This window comes from Bemisia tabaci, chromosome 9 (assembly GCF_918797505.1).
Source record: "Bemisia tabaci chromosome 9, PGI_BMITA_v3".
In the NCBI taxonomy this organism is placed as follows: domain Eukaryota; kingdom Metazoa; phylum Arthropoda; class Insecta; order Hemiptera; family Aleyrodidae; genus Bemisia; species Bemisia tabaci.
Genome location: NC_092801.1, coordinates 33,256,114 through 33,277,164, shown reverse-complemented (window position 1 = coordinate 33,277,164; position 21,051 = coordinate 33,256,114). Strand labels below are relative to the sequence as shown.

The 21,051-nt window shown below is 36.4% G+C and overlaps 2 protein-coding genes across 2 annotated transcripts; one reads left to right on the top strand and one right to left on the bottom strand.

Annotated features, from left to right (window-relative positions):
* Positions 1 to 4,101: 4,101 nt before the first annotated feature.
* On the bottom strand, positions 4,102 to 9,033 carry Ype (yippee zinc finger protein). The gene is made up of 3 exons (XM_019041333.2): positions 8,782 to 9,033; positions 7,764 to 7,929; positions 4,102 to 6,875 (listed from the first exon to the last, which is right to left on the bottom strand). The coding sequence occupies exons 2-3, from the start codon at positions 7,922 to 7,924 to the stop codon at positions 6,677 to 6,679; spliced, it is 360 nt and encodes a 119-aa protein (XP_018896878.1). The 5' UTR covers positions 7,925 to 7,929; positions 8,782 to 9,033; the 3' UTR covers positions 4,102 to 6,676.
* A 276-nt stretch (positions 9,034 to 9,309) lies between these two features.
* LOC109030409 (translation initiation factor eIF2 assembly protein) lies at positions 9,310 to 18,054 on the top strand. Its single transcript, XM_019041357.2, has 8 exons — positions 9,310 to 9,714; positions 9,993 to 10,288; positions 11,865 to 11,960; positions 12,276 to 12,389; positions 12,857 to 12,968; positions 13,781 to 13,903; positions 14,543 to 14,802; positions 15,611 to 18,054. The coding sequence occupies exons 1-8, from the start codon at positions 9,702 to 9,704 to the stop codon at positions 15,728 to 15,730; spliced, it is 1,134 nt and encodes a 377-aa protein (XP_018896902.2). The 5' UTR covers positions 9,310 to 9,701; the 3' UTR covers positions 15,731 to 18,054.
* Positions 18,055 to 21,051: the final 2,997 nt, after the last annotated feature.

Sequence of the window (21,051 nt, the reverse complement as noted above, 5' to 3'; positions counted from 1 at the left end):
GGGGGGGGGGGGGAGCTTTATTCATATTATCATGACCGTTCGTATACGTCTTACTGGCATTAATTGCTTCGTTCTCGACTCCTCTCCACGCCGTAATCATGATGGTATTTTCTGTTAGGAATCTTTCTTCTTCTTTATATTTGACCAATTCTAATGTTGTCTCCCCCTTTCTCCCTTTTTAACCTCCCCCCCCCCCCAATTCTAAACACTCCCTCTCAAGTGTATATTCCTGTGCGGCAGATATGAAGGTGTTATTTGTGGGGAATTATTTTCTGTCTTTATGGTTGATAAACTTTGACCCCACCTATTTCCTCCTTCCCCCCTTTACCCCTGTTTCACCCCCCCCCCCATTTCCACCGTACCTTACTCGAAGTTGTCTGCTCCCTCTGCAGCAGAAATGAGGATGTTTCCGGTAACTATTACACTATCCGATAACTATTATACTCTCACAAAAAAAAGTATTCAAGCATGTAAAAAAGAGAAAAGAGGGGGGGGGGCAGTGGAAAGAGGGAATAAGGTAGGAAATATGAACTAGTGAGGGGGGATGGGAAAGAGAAAAAAGGGTGGGGGGTGTCTCCCTTGTATTGAGTTTAAAAAAGTAAAAAATTCTTCGCTGGAAACATCCTCATTTCTGCTGCGGAGGGAGCAGACAACTTCGAGTAAGGTACGGTGGAAATTGGGGGGGGGGTGAAACAGGGGTAAAGGGGGGAAGGAGGAAATAGGTGGGGTCAAAGTTTATCAACCATAAAGACAGAAAATAATTCCCCACAAATAACACCTTCATATCTGCCGCACAGGAATATACACTTGAGAGGGAGTGTTTAGAATTGGGGGGGGGGGGAGGTTAAAAAGGGAGAAAGGGGGAGACAACATTAGAATTGGTCAAATATAAAGAAGAAGAAAGATTCCTAACAGAAAATACCATCATGATTACGGCGTGGAGAGGAGTCGAGAACGAAGCAATTAATGCCAGTAAGACGTATACGAACGGTCATGATAATATGAATAAAGCTCCCCCCCCCCCCCCCCCGAAAAACCATTTGCGGGTTTGTAAAAGATGTGAAAAAATAATCCAGAAATAGCTTGACAAATCACCGCAAACCGCGCTTCAATATCTACATCCGGTACCTTGTAGCAGCCGAAGTTCGACTATAAAATACCTGCAAATATGAGTAAAAATCGGGGACTTTGCCCCCCCCCCCATATCTCAAAAACGGTGCGTATACTCAATCTGAAATTTTATTATGTGTAAAGGGTCACCCTATAGATGAAAAAAAACCTCACACCGACCCCAATTTCGAGGGCCCAAAAACGGGCGAATTTGTGCATGGCTCTTTTCAGTGATTTCTTCGAATACGCGTAAGGAAAGACACCAGAATTTTCAAACAAATTAGTAGGACGGTCCTTGAATCAAAAAATTAAAAGTCCGTAGAAATTTTGGAACGGCACAGGGGCCGTTCTTCCTTCGTGAGGCAGACGCTGTATTGTGGCTATCTTCAATAATTGGACCGAGTTTTGCAGAATGAAACTAACTTTTTTGCCTTATTTCTGTAATTAAAAATTTACAATTGGGCCCTCTTCTCAAATAGGTGATGTTATGAACATGTCAATGTACTTGGTTGTGCTTTCGGGAACTCGGTCTGCACCTATCTTCCGTGAGGTTTAATGTTATTTTCTTGTTGTTTTACACGTTTCTAATTTTTTCACCTCCGTTATTTCATCATACTGTAATATTATCACTATACGCAGAGTTTGATTTGTGAATTTGAATTTATATGAGGCAATTGAAACATTGCGAAGAAAGTTTATTGAGTGCTGATGAGTGAAAGCTGCTAAATAAGTTACCTACGTGATTCTTGGAATTTTAAGTATTTGTAATTTTTAATGTAAATCTTTGTGTAATAAATTTCAATATTATTGATAGGTTTGCATTGCTTCTATGCACTCTGAAGATGCCATGTATACAGGGTGTCTTAAACTGAATGGCGGAAACTTTAGGGACTGATTCTTTAGATCGTAACAAGACTATTTTGTTCAATGTCATCTTTTCATTTGAGCCATTTCAAGGGGAGTTTTATTTTTAGGGGGACCTAGCCCCCCTTCCTCATCTTTTTAGTTTTTTCTTCTTTGTCTGCAGAAAAATACAGAGTGCTTAAAAATATCTTCCGGTCCCAAATTTCATGTAACTTTGTCAGTAAAAGCAGCTGTAATTATAAGAATGAATTTCTTTATAGATACGAGGGTCATCCAAAAAGTAAGGTTCCCTACCTTGTATCTTTCGAACGAAAAGAGATAAATCAAATCGGTAAAAAAGGCATTATTAGGTATACTCTAAGCTTTCAAACAAGCTCAAGTTTTTGAAAATCGGTTGAAGGGTCTCCGAGAAAACTTAATTTTACTGAGACAACCTCCTGTCGCCGCGTGCCCACCTCCGGGGTCAGGAAGCGCGGAAAGTCGATTATCTCAGACTCGGGTTATCGCCTCCAGACATCAAATCAAAAAGGACTTTGAAAGTTTTCATTGAGTAGACTTTACCTTACTTTTTAACGTAGTCTCCGCATCTTTTTTGACATTTCTGGTATCATTACAGTAGCTTTTTGACGCCTTCCGCGTAGAAGCGCTCTCGTCTTGGCTACGAAACCAGTCATTGACAGCGATCTGCACATACAAATCAGTTGCTTTGTGTGGGAAATTTTCCCCCAATCCTCCGAAATTTTCCAATTTAGCCTCAGGTGACTTCTCTGTTCCCGAGCTGAAACTTCCACGGTAGAAAGCGATTTCTAGCTGATTAAGAGGTGCAGCTCGCTGTCAATGACTGGTTTCGTAGCCAAGACGAGAGCTTCTACGCGGAAGGCGTCAAAAAGCTACTGTAATGATAACAGAAATGTCAAAAAAGATGCGGAGACTACGTTAAAAAGTAAGGTACAGTCTACTCAATGAAAACTTTCAAAGTCCTTTTTGATTTGATGTTTAGAGGCGATAACCCGAGTCTGAGATAATCGACTTTCCGCGCATCCTGACCCCGGAGGTGGGCACGCGGCGACAGGAGGTTGTCTCAGTAAAATTAAGTTTTCTCGGAAACCCTTCAACCGATTTTCAAAAACTTGAGCTTGTTTGAAAGCTTAGAGTATGCCTAATAATGTCTTTTTTACCGATTTGATTTATCTCTTTTCGTTCGGAAGATACAAGGTAGGGAACCTTACTTTTTGGATGACCCTCGTATTACACCTCAAAATGGCTCAAAAATACATGTCATACATGTCTCATTTCAGTCTACAGAATCGATCAATCAAATTTCCATCTTCTGATTTAAAACACTCTGTAAATTCAAAGTATGTACCTGCATTGTTAATTTGGAGAAAATTAAGAGGTTTCATGATGAGGAGATTCAAAAATGTCATTTTATTATTGTTGCCTAGTTATTCTTAAGAGTTGAGATAATTAACTCCTCATTTTTTATTTTAAAAGTTTCCTTGATCAAAGTTTTAAAAATAATTTTAATATTGTGCCTTCGATTTTACATTGAATGAGCTGTTTGTTTTACCAAAATAATTAAGTTGAATTTTTGTTTCTTTATCAATGGTTTCAATTTGATAAGTCTGATTTATTCGTAGTTAAATATCACTGTAACTAAGTTTTTCAAACCATTGAGTCATGATCACTCCAACATTTTTTAAATTAGAATTTTATTGTGTGATTTCTCAGTGAATAAAGTTAGTGTTGTTTGTAAAAATGTGAATGATTTACTTTGTAAGCCCTTACTGCTAGTTTCTTAAGATTCCTGAGTCTGATACAGTATTCTAAGTAACCTTGATTCCATCAAAGGAAAAGAGAAGATTTTAGACCCACATTTTTCTCGTAAGTTATACCATGATAATTTAAAATAAAATTTGTTTGATTAAATGAATATAAAAAAATTACTGATCTGTGTTGATTGGTCTTGCAACTTATCCGCGAAAGTTTATCTTATTCCTACAGAATTTGAAATCTAGTACTCGAGAATTTGCCCCACTACTGTAGTTTTCATACCAGTAAGGAAGAGAGAATAAACATTAAGGTAGCTATTCGCCTTGAGGAACAAATATACAAAAGTATACAAAAAAAATTTAACAAAAAATTTATTCAAGAAGGAGAAGTAAATACAAATTTAAAGTGGAAGTTATTTGAAACAAACTATAATGTATTGGGCTTAGATTAGGAACAAATGTACACTTCTAATGGCTGAAACTCTTATCGCAAAAGTTGCCAAAAGTTGTACTGAATGATTAACAACTTTTACATCTTCTCTTTCACACAGAATTTCTCTTTCTTTAAAGCTGAGAACTTCATTGAGAGTACTAATAAATAATCTAAATTGCTTTTTTTCAATTTTGAGTGAGAAATTAACGGGATGGAAATATTTATGAACAGTAAAAATAATGAGATGGTATGTGTCAATTGATCGAATGGGCCTTTTGCAACTTTTGAATGTAAACTTGCCGATTGTTATCAGGTGGTTAGAATCATTGTCCCGTCACATATGTGTTGGCGAATTGGCGACGGCTATGATGAATATTGCGTAGTGTCCTTGCAAGCAAGGGTTGGATGGAATGCCTCTTCAAACGAAATGTTCACCTGTGCCATGGTATCGTTTTTGAAGCGGGAAGCTCGAAAAAACGGAAATTTCTTATGCAAATTGTGAAGTAAGGAGTGCATTAGAGACTTTGCCGATGCGCTCATCATGATTCTTGAAACACTCTCTGTGAGTAACAACTCTCATTTTTCCTCTGGCAAAAGTTTGCAACAGGCCCATTATCATTAATCGCAGGAAATTCTTGACTCTCGAATGTATGTACTAATCTGTGAGGACTGATATTTTTTTTAAATACTTTTGAATGCATGAGGTTTTTCCAATACATGATTCCAATGTATCTCAACCCCTTCAAATGGTAAATGAACCCATTTTCTAAATAGAGAATTTCTTAGCAGTTCAATTAGGTAACCAACTTCAATCATTTTTTTTCATACATTCATCTCAAATCTTTTACTTTATGAACAGATTTTCCCTACAGAGTTTACTGAGACTTATTTAAAAAGTCTTATTTTTCTACTTTAAATGCAGTCTTTTATAACTAGTTAGAATTTAACAAAGATCATTCTCTTTGAGAACAAATTAATCTTTTTAAATTTGTCAAAACGATGCAGGTCAAAGTGACTTCGCAAAATACATAGCCTTATAATATCTAATATATGAACACTGACTCAATAATGCACTGAGATTTTTTGGCATAAATAGCATAATAATTAAAAATTAAAAGGTTTTTTGAGAGGGCAATGATCTGCGACCAGTGATCAAGAAAATTATCCCTCATCAAAACGTAATTGAAATTAATTGATTTTTTAAAGAATGGGTCTTTTACATCCAAACTCATACTTGAGACTTATATTTTTGTTCGTAAAAATTTCAGTTGGTTCAAACATAAATATTTTCTCCAAAACTGACAGAATTTGTTTTGATGGAGCTCACTGGTTTTTACAAGTGCAATATGACAATAGTTACCTTTCACGATGTTTGAAGAATTCAAAGAGAAATTGATTCTCTATCTTGAATTTTTTAGCTGCATAAAATTATAATAGCAGCTCCTCTCTGAAATAAGTGTGAGACTAAAAACAATCTTATGATACACTTTAAACTCTTTTAATGAATCTAGAATTCTGGATAGAGAATGAGTCTTCTGATATAGGCTGTTTGATTAAGTGAGGAATCAAATAAATAAATGCTGCTTGTCAATCAATAGGTGTGGGTATCATGTTATGAGAAACAAAGCAATGACAATTTAATATCAAGATTTGGGGGTAGAAGCATACTTTAGATATGAATTTACAGCATTAGGTGTTTAGCTAATTATACATGCGTATAAAAATAACTTTACCCACGATTTTAGGTGAAAATTGTGAGCTATTAAAACTAAAATGCAAGATATTTTGGCATTGTCTGCACTAGTTGGCTGAAGATCGTCCATTACATTGAATTCAATTAGATTTGATAAATAAAAACTCTCATTACACTGTAGAGCAAATTTGAATTTTCTAACGCACAGACAGTCAAAGACAAAATGATTCTAAGACAAAATTTTGTTGCCAAGTTTGGAGCCGACCGCAAGATGAGGCAAGAACGTTGACTTTGTTACTTGATTGCTCATTAATGGTTTGCACCATTAAGGAACTAAGGATGGCTTGAGACTGCTATATAAAAAACTCAACTTGCGCAAACTTCCAGTTTATAATATAATTTCCCCAACTTGTAGTCAAGTTTAACTTGCAGACGACCATAGCCAACAAAATTCGGGCCCTGTTTGAGAAATATACTGAAAACGAAGACATTTCTCTTTCTTATGGCAAAATAGACGGATTTTTCTCATTAGTAAAGTGAAGGTAAGGTTCCTTCTCTTGAGAGGCTGCATATACTCTTAATTCATAAAAATTGCCCTAACTAGATAGATTTTACAGCAAGAGTGCTTCAAAATTTGACTTTTCAGCCTGGGACACCAAACCTCGATCATCTACAGATGCATAAACGTAGAGAGTCAGTAACGGAAAACAGACTCTATTTTTGGAGCAGCGTACGCTGGCACCAAAGTTCTTAGACTGAACAACAATTTCTTCAAACCTCGACATTCTGAAAGATCGCAGATAGTCAATCGTCTCCCATGTGTTCATCGATTCCATCACTTTCAGTGACGAGAGCTCGCTCCAAGATGACACGGCCTTCTTTATAGCGCTGATTTTCCTCTGTCGCAAACTCGTAGATCCATCCAAGCTTTGTGTCGCACGTTTTGCAAGAGACATCTCGCACCATGTGTCGTCCAGTCAGCATCACTCTGTCTTGAACCTCACTAGAAATGAACGTATGCTGTTAGTGGTGTGATACTTAAAGAGGAGGTACCCCTTGGAAGAGGTAAACACTATACCCTAATCTATGTACAGATTATGATTGCATTGTTTGAAGGAAAATGTTTCCAACAGCAACGCAAAAAAAGTTTTTGTTAATGACCTGGATGCTTAGAATCCTTGAGTTAGCATTCTGAAAGATTTCTCGTTTCCACCAAGTCTCGTAGAAAGATCAAAGTATATATTTACAAAAAACTAATGAATGTTCCAGAAAAAATGAAGTTTCCCTCAGGATTAAATGCAGATGAGATACATTTAATCTCCTCCAAAATTCGGAAATTTGTAAAACTTTCGCTGAGATTTGGAAATTCTCACGAGTAAATTAAAAAAATTCCTTTGAGGAATTTCAGACCTCTCAGATAATAAAATTACTTACTTAGGCTCCCCTTTTTTTTCTTTGAAAAAAATGATGATTGTAAATAAATTTAATTACCCTTTTGTTGGTGACAGTTATATTTTTTGGCTTGTGACATTAAACATGTTGAAATGTGTTTCTTTGAGATCTGCAGCGTGACTTTTTAAAACACTTTTTAACTTTTCCGAGATTTGTGACATGTGATATTGTGTGCAGCTTAGATACCTCATGGATTACTTACAATTATTTAACTCTTTTTCATCATTTCTAATGATCATCTTTGAACAGCATAGAGGAAGCAGAGAACAAAAATTTTGTTTGGACCTTTAAGCAACCTGCAGGCTAAACCCATTCCTTCTTTCTTGCTTTCTCTCTTAGTGTGTCCTAGAGTGCTCTGGCTCTTACACCTTTCCAAGCAAGACCCGTAGTCCCGTATTTTCCACGGGTTTCTCCCTGGTACAGAGAGAACATTACTCACCTATAACTAAGATTGACAACTCGGTTGAAGAGAAATGCTCGACCCGTGGCTCCTGTGAATCGGGTGCTGATAAGTTCGCTGCGATTAGTGAGAACTGTGTCACATGATGCACAAGAGAATATCCTTGAACCACCTATATGCTCCAAAAATACGCGACCCATTTTGCCTAAAATTAAACAAATGAATCTGGTTAAAGTTTGCACATAGTTGGAACTACATTTTCTACAAGTTGGTGACCTCTTTCCATGTTACAAAATAGTACACACAACTTTTCAGCAAGAGATTGCCAGTGTCAGAGTACTGACCCTCAAGACAGTAGAATTTTGGAATCTGACTCCATTTGGTTTTCCGTGTCAGATTAATCTCTCACCGCTACGAGACGATTCCGTATCTTTACCTCATAAATTTTCACCAAATCATGTCTAAGTCAAACTGTAATTTCTTACAGTGTGATCAGCATAGACCAAAGAGGATATTCATTAACTTTTCCTGGCTGACAGCCACTATGCATGACAAAATTGACGTTCACGTGCTTAGTTCCCTCAAACAATTGTTGCATGGTTGCGCAAAACATGTTTTTTACAATCAATGATCTGGGATTAAAATGGCAGAGGAGTCAGATGTCGAAGTTTAGCCGATTCTATAAGAAATATGAGATAGAAGTTACTCGACACCCTGACATTATACCTATTTCTACAATGCCAATGCTTGCCGCTCAACCAACCACTCTCACAAGTCAAATATAGTGTTCTGATTTTGGTCTTGTTTCCTGGAAATTATGCGTAAGGACTAGAACTAAGGGCTATGACTAGCTGTTAGGGCGGAATGCGGTAGGTGTTCATTCAATTCTTTCCTTGACCATTATCTATTAACACTGCTAACCATCTGCGAATTGATAGGCAGGTTTGAATGTAACACCTACACACCTGTTACTGGAGCAAAGATAAAATGAAGGAAATGATTTAGTGAATTAATTAACAGAGAAGGGTAAATGAAATTTAAAAAAAAAAAGACAAACCTCGAAAAGGCCAAAGCTCAAATCGTTGGACAGTTGAACCACTCAGAGAATGATCACACCAGTCCTATATAACTGGTTGGTAATTTTGCAGAAACCAAACGATAGAGTAAAAATTGTTCTATATTTAATCAGTATAGTAGACTTTGGTCTCAAAACGCTAATCGATGATGCTTAAAAATTAAAAAACTGGGAGCTTTCAAGATGGAAAAAGTTGACTTGCGTTTCCTTTGTTTACGATTGATTCACAGCTGATTAGAGCCATGTTTACATTTTGCATCCAGTTTTTCAAATTTCACAATACTATAATACACTGAAAATTTCAGATAATTTTTATATCAGTGTGATCAATAAAACATTAATTTGCATTTTTCTAACAATTTAATTTGATTAAAAATGTTGAAAAGTAAAAATTTATAGATATTAGCTTCATAAATGGTCAATAAATTCTAAAAATTACTTTATCAGGTTGGCACATGATATTTTGCAAGTTTGCGTTTGCGTTGTAATCTGGCAACCTTGTGAGGGTGTGATTGTTATTATAGGTTAGGAATTTAGTATGTTTTGGTTTTAATCTTTTAGCTTTTAATTTTTAAATTCTACGCTTTCCTCTTGGTTCGTGTCCCATCCAATCATTTGAATTTTTTCCCATACTAATATAAAAATTCTAGCGTGCACTTAATTCCTCAACCTACCTCATCAATGACAGTGAATTGTTTTTTTGTGGAATCGTTAACTTCGGATCGTGTCCAAAGGCATTTGTAAGCAAAAAGAACATCACAGCCCTCTGTTCAAGAAGTTTAATCAGAGGCAATCTGACTCCAACCAATTTCAAAGCACTTAATATTGTGCGGGCTTAAGTAACACTTAAGTCACGCAGTGACGGAATTGTTCAGTTTTAATCCTCGCCTGTTCCACCCACGATGACTTCTTTTGGTAAGTTTTAATACGGAAACATCTTTGTCATTATTCCAGTTGAAGTAACGTGATGAGTTTCAGTTTTGATTTGATTTTAGATGGTCAACTTTTCAAGGCATCCCTGACCCTAATTAATGTAAGTTCTTCTTTGTTTGTGTGGTTGAGCAGTTAACGCACCCCAAGGGTCCATGAGGCTATAAGCTCCTTAAAATCTGTAGACACATCATCTTACTCTAATTTTGAAGTTGTCAAAAGTAGAACAAGAGGTCTCATTAATTTTGATCCAATTGTTTCAGGAGCTGAAGACGGAGAGCATGGCGGAGAGGTGATGGGCTCCATGTCCGAGGCAGAAATGCATGACTTTATCGTATGTGGTCATGACAAGTGGGGCGATCGTTTTGCTCATGTCACTTTTGACTCAATTGAAATTCCAATCCCAGAGAACATTCTCTTATACCTGCGAGAAGACGGGCTCATTCTGCCCAAAGAGGCCAACTATCCAGAGGCCAGTTTCTGTGACACCAGTTTTGAGCATGCAGATTATGATGGTGTTGACTGGCTCTCAGCAGCTGAAGACACTCCAGAACTAGAGGTAATTTTATTTTTAATTTTAACAATTTGTACATCTACAACCTACAGCACTTAGACGTATTTTGTTTGGTGTAACAATCGTAACTGTTTCGCATCAGTGTGTGACATTCGTATTTTGTTTGAGTGTTACCGGAAATGAGGGGGCGTGGTTTATTTAATTGGAATTTTTTTTTGCACAACATGGCAATGCTGTCGTAACATTTTGATACGTAACACTTGCAACGTGCTCGGAGCAGGTTGCAGAATGTCATGACTGTTGTGTACATTTGTTAACAAGATTTCTAACCTTATTTCTAGCTGCTTTGCTCTCATTGTTTGTGAAAAAGTGACGCAAATAACACAAAATTGGTAACAGGGAACAATTGTTGTGGCAAACAAAATACGACTATAGTGTTGTACTAGTCGTACTTACATGCATAAAAATTATTAGAAATCGACTGGTACAGATTAGAATAGAGTACCAAATACAGAAGAGTAAATAGAGTAGGATACATAGTAGTAAGTTCATCCTCATATCATGTGTTCCATCATATTTGTAAATGTGAGATAGGAGATATTGAAATGTGGAGTTAGAACTTGGGAAAGAAACATAGAGTACATACAGTCGTAATGTAAATGGGAGAGCTGGCTCCATGTTCTGCTTCATGAGTTCTGAGCCCGGTGTGCGGGTCACTGTATCGATACATATTCGATCTAAAATGGCGGTGTGGAATACGTAGTAGTTCCATGGCCGGGTCTCCGTGTATCGCAAACAATCAAATATGTATCGAAAAAGTGACCTGCACAGGAGTCTTGGAATTTGGGACCTAGAAATTGCTTAGAAGTGGCGCCAGCTCTCCCACTTACATTACAACTCTATGTATTCTATGGAAACAACAGAAGAGACAAATGTCACATCAACCTGAATGCATCAATCACAGTTGGCTCATTAGTTACCACATAAATTTAAGTTGAATGGTGCTGTTCTCTGATGTGATATATGTCTCTTCTTTTCTTTCCCCAGTTCTAGCAGCTTAAACTTCTTGTCTCTCGTTTATGAATTGTGAGAATAGACGCAGTCAACTATGTTTAAGTATCCTACTGAATAAAGATTTGCATAATTTTTCCTTACCATCCAAGAAATCTCCCCTAAAATTTTTCATAAAAAATCATTTTTCACTTTTTTTAACTTACAAGTTAGTGGCATTGTTTGGTGATAGTATCTAACATCAGTCTGAATTTTAGGATGGTGTCAGACATAGCAACTGACAGGTGAATATTGCTCTGTTACATAATACAATTTTTAGTCCACAATTTATAATCTCAAATCTCCATTAAACATCTCTGGAACATGTTTTCTAATTTTAGTTTCAACTTGGCTGTTGATTTCTGACTTAATTTAAAAAACGAATAGGATCACGATTTTGGAACTTGTCAGTTATTATGATGATGATAATAATACTAATAATAGAGTAACAAATTGCTCCAATTTGTATCAAGTACAGTTCAAACTGCTTGGATACTTCCAACAATTTTGTTTTAGCTTGTAGCAATTTCTTCTTTGCCAAAAAATGTAAAACCATCCTTTAATTTTTCAGCAACCCTCATTTCCAGCCTTCTGTGAATGTCTCCAGCGGCGTATGAAGGAACTAGGTGGTGATGTCTTTGTCAAACTGAATTGGCATGCACCAACCGTAAGTAGACACATTTATTATGTTTAGTTGTACTACAGGATGACTTTTATTTTTCTCAGTTACATAAGCTCTAAAATTTTTGGAATATATTTTCTCATCATGAGATATTTACCACATTCTACTGGAAAGAATTCAGGGCTAAAAAAACAGACTCTTCACTTCAACTCTGAAACCTTTATTTTATTTATTTTGTAATTGGAAATGTACTAAAAGAGGCCTCTCCAATCCAGAAAGTAGATATTTTGTCTTCACTGATCGTGTCTTCGCCAGTATTTTCTTTGCCCGTTAACAGCAATTAATTTTCTTTCTTTTCAGGATGCAGCCTGGATAACATCAAGTAAAACACTGAAGTGCAAAAATATAGAGGATGTATTTCTGTTGCTCAAAGCCTCCAGTCGTGTCTGTAGTGATGTTTGTTTCTCTGCCGAGGTGAGTAATTTGCCGTCATTCAACGTTTGAGTTTTGCAATTGGAGCTTCCGATCATTCGTGCATAGTTTCTAAACTTTTTCATTATAAGTTATCTTAAAGGGTAACTAATCTGTCACTTAACTACCTACGTAGCTCACAATTTCTTCTTCCTTACAAATTGTTTTGTTCCCTCTAAATCCCAAAATGCCTTTGAATGGTGTACCGAATGTGGCAGGAAAATTTCACGGAATGTTTGAAGCTTGCAGTTCTTAAAACTTCTGGATGCAACTTAGAATTTCAAACACTTAAGCCAAATTGAACCATGTTGAACATACATATAATATCTCCAAAATCTTGTGAAAAAAAATTAAATAAACGAGGAAAACATTTTTCAGTTTCTTAAATTATTTTTAAATTAAAAGCGAAGGCTCCTTCGTGATTTTCTCCAACAAATTTTTTAATCGAAAATATATCTTTCAATTTGCAGGATGACTCTGAAACTTTTGGGAAGATGAAGTATGTTTTGGTCCTCAAGAAATGGATGGATATGCATGCTGGAACAGAGTTTCGTTGTTTTGTCATCAATAATCGACTGTATGGTATGTTGAACAAAGCATTTAAAGGTCTGAAGAAGAGGCTTTTTAATTCACAGCAATCAGGAAATTTTGAAGCAAATGATGTTTGATGTTTGTCCAACACAGTTCAGTAACTGTCTCTCATCAAAATCTCCAACATTTTTCACAATATACATAATAAATTCATTGTCTGCCAACTATCAGTTTCAATTTGAGAGCCCGTCTCAATTTCAAAATATGGGAAGGCCAACAAGTTTTATTTTTAGCGGTTATTTATCCATCATTTTCTGGGAACCATAAAAATTTCTGAAGCAGTCATAATAGTGAATGAAACATTATGAGAAGCAATCGTTTATTTTTGATCAGAATCTTATACATTTTTTAAGGGCCCTTGAAGTCAGTGGTTGTCAAAAAAGTGCCTCAAAATAAAGGCCAAAGGTCCCTAAAGTGCACGCGACGAAAAGTAGTGGCTGAGAGGTTGAGTCAGATAAGCAGCCCGGTCAGTTCAAGGGTTGATTGGCTTCGGTGACCCCGCATCATATGAACAAGCCAACAGTTGTAACCCTTAATCAATGGCCTAATCCAATCACTAACTCTATCCTTCAGCCCTTACTTTTCATGACATAGATAGCACAGATAGCTTTTCGTGATTTTTAGGTGCTTCTTTTGATTGGCATCTGGTAGGTAGAGATATAACTCCAGAGCCCTTTTGAAATAGCTGGACTGCAAAATTAAAAACACATTATTTAATCCCTCTCTTTCAAGTGTAATTTTTTTGCTTGTATGTATAATTTTGTGAGCAGGATTTTTCAATATTTTATTCATTTTCTTCACAGGTATAACTCAACGAGACTGCATTGATTTTCATAAGCACCTTCTCAGTTCCAAAATGGATATTCTCAGGGAGGTCAGCTCTTTTTTTGAGCAGAATATCAAGAACAAATTTGAGTTGGATAACTGTAAGTAATTTTTCATTTCCATTCCTCTGTAATTCTGTGCATTTGAGAAGGAATCATTTCGTATTATTTTTTCAAGGAAGCAGGTGTGTGCACATGCTGCGGGTTCAGAAATCTGGTTGACAACACATGAGTGTCTAGGGGTTAGCTTGTTCAAATAGAAAAATGAACCAAACGGCCAGTAAAAACTTAAGAAATCCATTGGATTCTTTGTAATTTGAAATGTCTCGTTCATTTCAAACCAGTGGGACTTCAGTTTGAATCAGGAAATGATTTTCCGCAGATGTATTGTCAGATTTCATGATACTTGTTGTGCTTGTATCTATTATTTCAATAAAATTAGAAATGTCTTATAGCAGATATTTTTGGGGAAAATCTTCTTAGTCAAGTTATTTATTTGGTACTTTTTTAAAGCAGTTTTATAGGTAAAAATTTAACTTTTTCCAGTACCAACTTCCATTTTCTACTTGATCAAATGTGATGCATGCCAGTAAAACATGCCAGTAAAATAAAAGAAAAGTTTTTTCCTCTTTTTGACATCTTGTTTTCTTAATACACCCCCCCCCCCCCCCCCATTTGATTTGATTATGTGCTTCATGGTTGAATTGTATTTTACGTTTTTCATCATTTTAAATGTTTCAGATGTATTCGACGTTGTTCGTGTCGGAGGTAACAAATCTGACATATTTTTAGTCGACTTCAATCCGTTTAATGAGAAGCTTACCAAGTCTTACTTGTTTTCCTGGGAAGAGCTGAAGAATGTTCTGGAAGGTTCGGAGGATTTTGAGGAGCCAGAATTCCGATTTATTAGTGAAAGCACTGGAATTCAACCCAACTTCTCCCAGCACTTTGGTCTCCCCTTAGAACTCAAAGATAGATCAAATGCTGAATATATTTTAAATGTAAGTTCAAGAGCCTTCAAATTATACCCCACCGGTTAATAATACTTACAATGATTACAAGTGTTCTCATGCAAAGTATAAGTGCTTGATTAAAATTGTCCAATAGCAAGTGAGTTAAATCATCATTGAAGTCATTAATGAAGTCATTGCGAACGTTTTACAGGTGATTGTGTTAGCCAAGTTGTTTCCCCCTTTTTCGGAGACCCACAGATCAACCATGTGAAGCAAGTTGACGGTAGAACTATCAGACCATGTATCTCAGTTTGCTGTGTTGCGGACTTCCTATCATGCTTTATTTTTTAGATGGAAAACTACTTAGCGCCAATTCTTGAAAACTGCCATGATTACTCTTCCTGTGTGAAGAAAATTTTTTGTAAACTTTAAGGAATGATATTGATTTGTTCTCCTTCACAAAAATAAAATGAGAGCGAAGATTTTTAAACATCGCAAATAAGATATGTGGTCTGGTAGTTTCTCTGTTGAAGTGTATTTCCTTGAATCAATCCATCTTTGCACATCACACAGGTCTCGGTTTTTTTCCTTAATCAATCAAATGAAAGTTAACCACCCTCCTGTCTACAGGGCTCAGGGACGATGATGTGAAAATTTATTTTTCAGACGATCCACTATGCCAAGGAAAATTTTCCCTGAACTCTCTGTTCGTCAACCACAATGTAATAAGGCATTTGACAAAAATGTAAAGATAGGATTTCCATTTGGTGTGTCTTACTGCTTTAAAATATATTGTACACAGTTAAAGTACTTAAATGTTTGATGCAATTTAATCTTTAAATTTTGTATTTTTCAGGAATTTGGAAACAGCAATCGAAACGAAGGAGATGACAATGACATTGAGGAAGTGAGTGACGAAGTCAGTTCCTTATCTGGTCCTGATTCCTTCTCTGAAAGTGACTCAAATCCAGCGTGAAACAGCACGAACGATTTTAAAGAGAGGAAACAGGACTGAGTATGGAACTGGCAATCCAGCCAAGTAGACCCTTTGTAGGTAAGTATTTCAGGCTCCTCAAAGCAATTGTCCAAGGACATCACTTTTTTTCTATCTGTTCATAATGCTGCTCTTGAGAGAATGGTTATAGAAAGTAAAGTTTGAGCTTTAAAAGTTAAAATTTGTTTGTTGTCGTGACAGTGGCAATGTGACGCTGTTCGATAAACGTTTTTCCTATTGATCTGCTCATGTGCCTCCGGTAAAAGTGTGCCTAATACAAGCGCTAAAAACTTAACTTTCCACCAACTTTTTCAAAAGTGGCATCTTGAACAGCAAGGAAAAGTAATTCCCCGGACCACTAATTTTCAAATAGCAACCTATTAAAAATTACGATAATTGAATGTTGGATAGTTTCCATACGAATAGTGGAGAATTATCAGAACATTTTATCTGTTAATCTTTAAGTTTTGAGAACCAGTGTAACAAGATGAAGCAGAATTGTTTTGTTAAGATTTTGCATTAAAAAAAGAGGTTTCTCTCTTTTCTTTATCATTGTTTCAAGTATTCTTTCTGCGTTCAATATTTTTCGAAGAGAAGAAAAATGAAGTGTCCATGATGAAGACGGCTCAATCAAGATATTTTTTGTAATAAATCATATTCAGAAGTATTTTATTTAAATATTAGGTACACTAGACCAGATGTAGGACATTAAAGGCTGGTATCAGACCCTGTATTCAAATGTAAAATACTTATGTCGAGAATGTTCCAAAATCCTAACAGTATATAGATATAACTATCACCCTGTCATAACGGCTGCGGAAAAGTTTGGAATTTACATGCATTTTCTTAACTTAAGGTCATGTGACGCCCCCATGAAACTTGAGTTGCGCCAAACACAGGTGAAGCTAATCAGTGGCTGCCACCCATGGCTGATGAACGTATACCAAATCGATGGCCAAGGTGCGAAACCAATTATATTTAATGCAGTGTTTTAAAATTTCCGCTCCTTCTTTATTTATTTAAAGAGAAAAAAGTCAACTTCATAGCTTGAAATTTGCGCAGCATATCTGCTAACAGAGAAAAAAATCAGGGAAGTTTGAAAGAAATTACGTTTACTACTCGTCGTTTTCCAAAGAAAAAATAAAGTACGACAAGAAGTCTGCAATGTCACAAACGGAGTTAGGTGGTGTTGCAATTTGGCCATTGATATGTCCATCATGTAATCTTGAGTTTCATTATTTGTGTTTTAATGAATGAATACTTTAGTCCATTTATGATGTAGTATGCATTTGCTTTTAAAGACATTTACCGTAATCTTGACTGTAAAGAAAGGATGCACGAAAAATCTTTAAAGACAACTAAAACTCTGAAGTCTTAGAGATAAAATGACTCGGGGCAAAAGTTGAAAGCACATTTGTTGTTATATAAAGACATTTTCTGCATTGTTATCACAACAGAAATACGAAATCAATTTAAAGGGGAAAAAAATAAGTTTTAGGAGTCTGCCGTCTGTTTTGTTTTCTAATTATCTTACTTCATTGTTAAAAAAAGCCAAGCCGATTTTTGGGTGTCCCATGTTGTCTCCACTCATGAAAGAAACTTCATGGAAAAAGGTAGGACGATGTCATCAGGAAATCTGGTTAATGATGCCATCATGACTTTTCTGATTATTTCACTGATGGACCTTTTATTGAGCTCATTAAGGTGTTTTCTGATGTGATCATTAACAGATGTTTTTGATGACGTCATCAATATACGTTTCCAACAACATTTTCTGTGGTCAATTCATGGACCAATTAAAAATAGTGGAATAGAATAAAAGACATCAGAATGATTTGCTTTTCTCAGAATCCTAAACCGATGAAAATGACTAAATTATGAATGATTTATTACCGACTAAATTTTCTAGTCATTCATTCAGTCTGATAACATCATGGCAAAATCAAAAGGTCCCTTGTTCTTGTAACTGCAATTCTGAAAGCCGGTCTCTTCAGTTTTTCATCACGAACAAAGTATGTAGAAAAAATTATGTAATTAACTCAATAGCTAACTTGATATTAAGTCCCGATTATATGTGATCAAAGTGTGGCAGTGCAGACCATGCATTTTTATTCATCAATTTGTTTTTTTTAATCTATATATATAATACTAGTTTTAACATGTTAAACTCTTGTTTTTTCAATGTTTCGCAAGAGTTTTGTTGTTATTTGTATGGAGTTAGTCTAAGAATATTCACTGTCTATTTTAAAATGTCCCCAGTCCATTCTTTGTTTTGACAAAAAAAATAAAATTGAAGCTTGAATTTATTCATGTATGTTTTTAGTAGTGCTGCTAAGCCACTTAGACTTAAGGTTTTGCCAGAGGCTTCCCAAAAAGTGTTCACTTTTTCAGGCTAAGTCCCCTTTTCCGAAAATTTAGGCCTTCGAGTCCATCCTCCGATTATCTAGAGGACTGACAAAGACTTGGAACCAAATAGATGGAATGGAAATTGTTCCTTTAGGGAAAATGTTAAAACATTAAACCATAATTTTAACTCTTAAGAACTATACCAGTGCCTTTCGGCTCAATTTCACCGAATGGAATTCTTTATCATTTAAGTCATGGTTGAGTCGACTATTTTGATTAATTACCACTTTTGGAAAATTTAGGTTTTAGCATCATTATCATGGCAGATGGTCTTCAAAAAATAACCCAGAGCCAGTGGCGTGGCGTGAATTGCGATGTATCGATTGTTATGCCATTTAAACCTATGGTAAAGAATCGATTATTAGGGTGTTTGCTGCAAACACCCTGTTCATCGATCCTTTTCCACAGGTTTAAATGACAGATCAATCGATAGATTGCAAAGCTTGCCACGCCACTGCCCAGAGCAATACTGCCGTGCTAAGCAAGAACGCTGTAAATCCATCAAGATTTTCCCTCGTTTTTTGGAACTTAACACTTCATATAATACAAACTGTTTTACCCGTGTACCTCAAAATTTCAGGTCAAGTTTTTGATAATATTTGCGAAAGAATCCTGTAAAAACATTGTCCCAAGGTACACAAGTTTTTCTGCTGTGATACATTGTTTCCAAAAAATGTGAACCGGCGTTTACCGCGTTTTTGCATTGCACGGCAGAATACTGCACCAAACAAAACCCAGCAAAAAAAAAAAAAAAGAAAATATATAATTTGGCTGAGAAAGCTGAAAAGCAGGGATGAGCTGTCTCAAAACGAAAATTCCCAGCTATGATTGGATACAACCTCGGTTTCATTAAGGTTTTTTAATTTTTTTAATGAAAAACAGGGAGCATGAAATACTTAAGACCCTGCATTGTGGCCGTACCAACCCAGGCGATTCGAACCCGGGTCACTGTGACCGCAATGCAAAGTCCCATTTCAGGCTCGTTGTTTTTCATTCAAAAATTTGGAAGCTTTAATGAATGCAAACTTGTGTCCAATTGCAGCCAGGTGTTTTTGTTTTGCAACTGCCCATCCGAACATTTTCCATCTTTTCAACCAAATTCTTTTTCTTTTGACAATCTAAAAATTTAGGCTCTAAGTCTATCTTCGGATCAAACATGGTACTGATAAAATTCTGAACCAAGCTGAAGGGCTGGAAATTCAATCCTTAGGGGGATTCAAAACATTGAACTATGACTTATATCAGGGGTACAGAAACTTCCAAGGTTTTCCCCAAAATAAGAGGAAGTTTTTTAAGTTTTTGCAGAATTTAGAGCGGCTCATAAAGTAATGCGGTCGACAATTTTGCTCCCTCAAAATAGCGCGCTTGAATGTTTCGTTCCCCACCTTGCAAAAACAACAAACAAAAAAAAAAATAACGAAGAAATCGGCAACAGAACAAGAGTATCCTGTCCTTCCCAAGTAGCATTTTTCAACGGAAAAATCCCGATTCTTAAGTGCTCTAATCTCATATCTTAAGTGCAGAAATGCGTACTTATTTCGTTTTAGTCCCTTCATTTGAACCCCCCCCCCCCTTCCGTAGTGCCTTGCACACAACGCACTCTTCTTAGTGTTTCCCGCCTACAGCATACGTAAGCTGATCAGCTATTCTGTCCTTTTCAATATTTTCCGGAATGGAGATGTTCCATGTGCGAGGGATTTGCAATTTGAACATTGCTTCTTATGTAAAAGTTTGCGAGAAACAAGATGGTGCCACTGGTTTTCTCTGAAATCATCTTCCAAGCTCAAAAAAAGCTCTCAAAGTGAGGGGAAAACGGAGGGGATATCCCACTCTACCCTGAGAGTCCACCTCTACATCAAAACAAATATTATATAATATTATCCTCTAAAATATTATCTTTTCACTAAATACAAGCTTAACTTGATCACACTTAAACTTTGCGATCAAGACTGCAACAGCGGGAAAGGGAAACTGACCACGCCGCAGCTTGGAGGCTGATTCAATGTAAATCTTCCATCGCATTGCTAAGGCGCGATGATACAACTATTCGTACTCTCCGGAACGCGGGAGGTATCACGCCATATTTGAAGGCGTTTTCGAAACTGCCAATTTTTGGAATCAGGAACCTTGCGTTGCATAGATAGGCGTCAAGAAAAACTGGCCGGCAAGTAGTAAGAACTTTTGCAGCCCTTCTTCAGTGCATATACTGAAAATTCAATTCCTCAAAAGCAAAAAAATAATGCAGTCTTTTTTGGATGCCTTTTATGTTGATTGTAAAATAGTGTTCATATTATTCAGTTTTATTTCTTCCTGCGCTTGTTTTTACTTTTAATTCTTCTAAAATAATATCTTTTCACTAAATACAAGCCTAACTTGATCACACTTAAACTTGGCGGTCAAAACTGCAACAGCGGTAAAGGGAAACTGACTACGCCGCAGATTGGACGCTGATTCAATATCAATCTTCCATCGCATTGCTAAGGCGCAATGATACAACTATTCGTACTCTCCGGAACGTGGGAGGTATCACGCCACGTTTGAAGGCGTTTTCGAACCTGCCAATTTTCCGAATCCCGAACTTTGCGTCGCATAGATAGGCGTCAAGCAAAACTGGCCGGCAAATATTAGGAATTTTTGCAGCCCTTCTTCATTGCATGTACTGAAAATTCAATTCCTCAAAAGGAAAAAAAATGCAGTAGTTTTTCTATGCCTTTAAGTTGATTGTTAAAATGAGTTCATATTATTTAGTTTTATTTCTTCCTGCGCTTGTTTACTTTCAATTCTTCTAAAATAATATCTTTTCACTACATACAAGCCTAACTTGATTACACTAAAACGGTCAAAACTGAAACAGCGGTAAAGGGAAACTGACCACGCCGCAGCGTGGAGGCTGATTC

Coding starts and splice junctions, on each gene's coding strand:
- Ype (XM_019041333.2), bottom strand. CDS start 7,924: ATGGGTCGCGTATTTTTGGAGCATATAGGTGGTTCAAGGATATTCTCT. Junction 6,876..7,763: donor GTTGTCAATCTTAGTTATAG/GTGAGTAATGTT, acceptor GTTCATTTCTAG/TGAGGTTCAAGACAGAGTGA.
- LOC109030409 (XM_019041357.2), top strand. Junction 11,961..12,275: donor TGAATTGGCATGCACCAACC/GTAAGTAGACAC, acceptor CTTTCTTTTCAG/GATGCAGCCTGGATAACATC. Junction 12,969..13,780: donor CATCAATAATCGACTGTATG/GTATGTTGAACA, acceptor TTTTCTTCACAG/GTATAACTCAACGAGACTGC.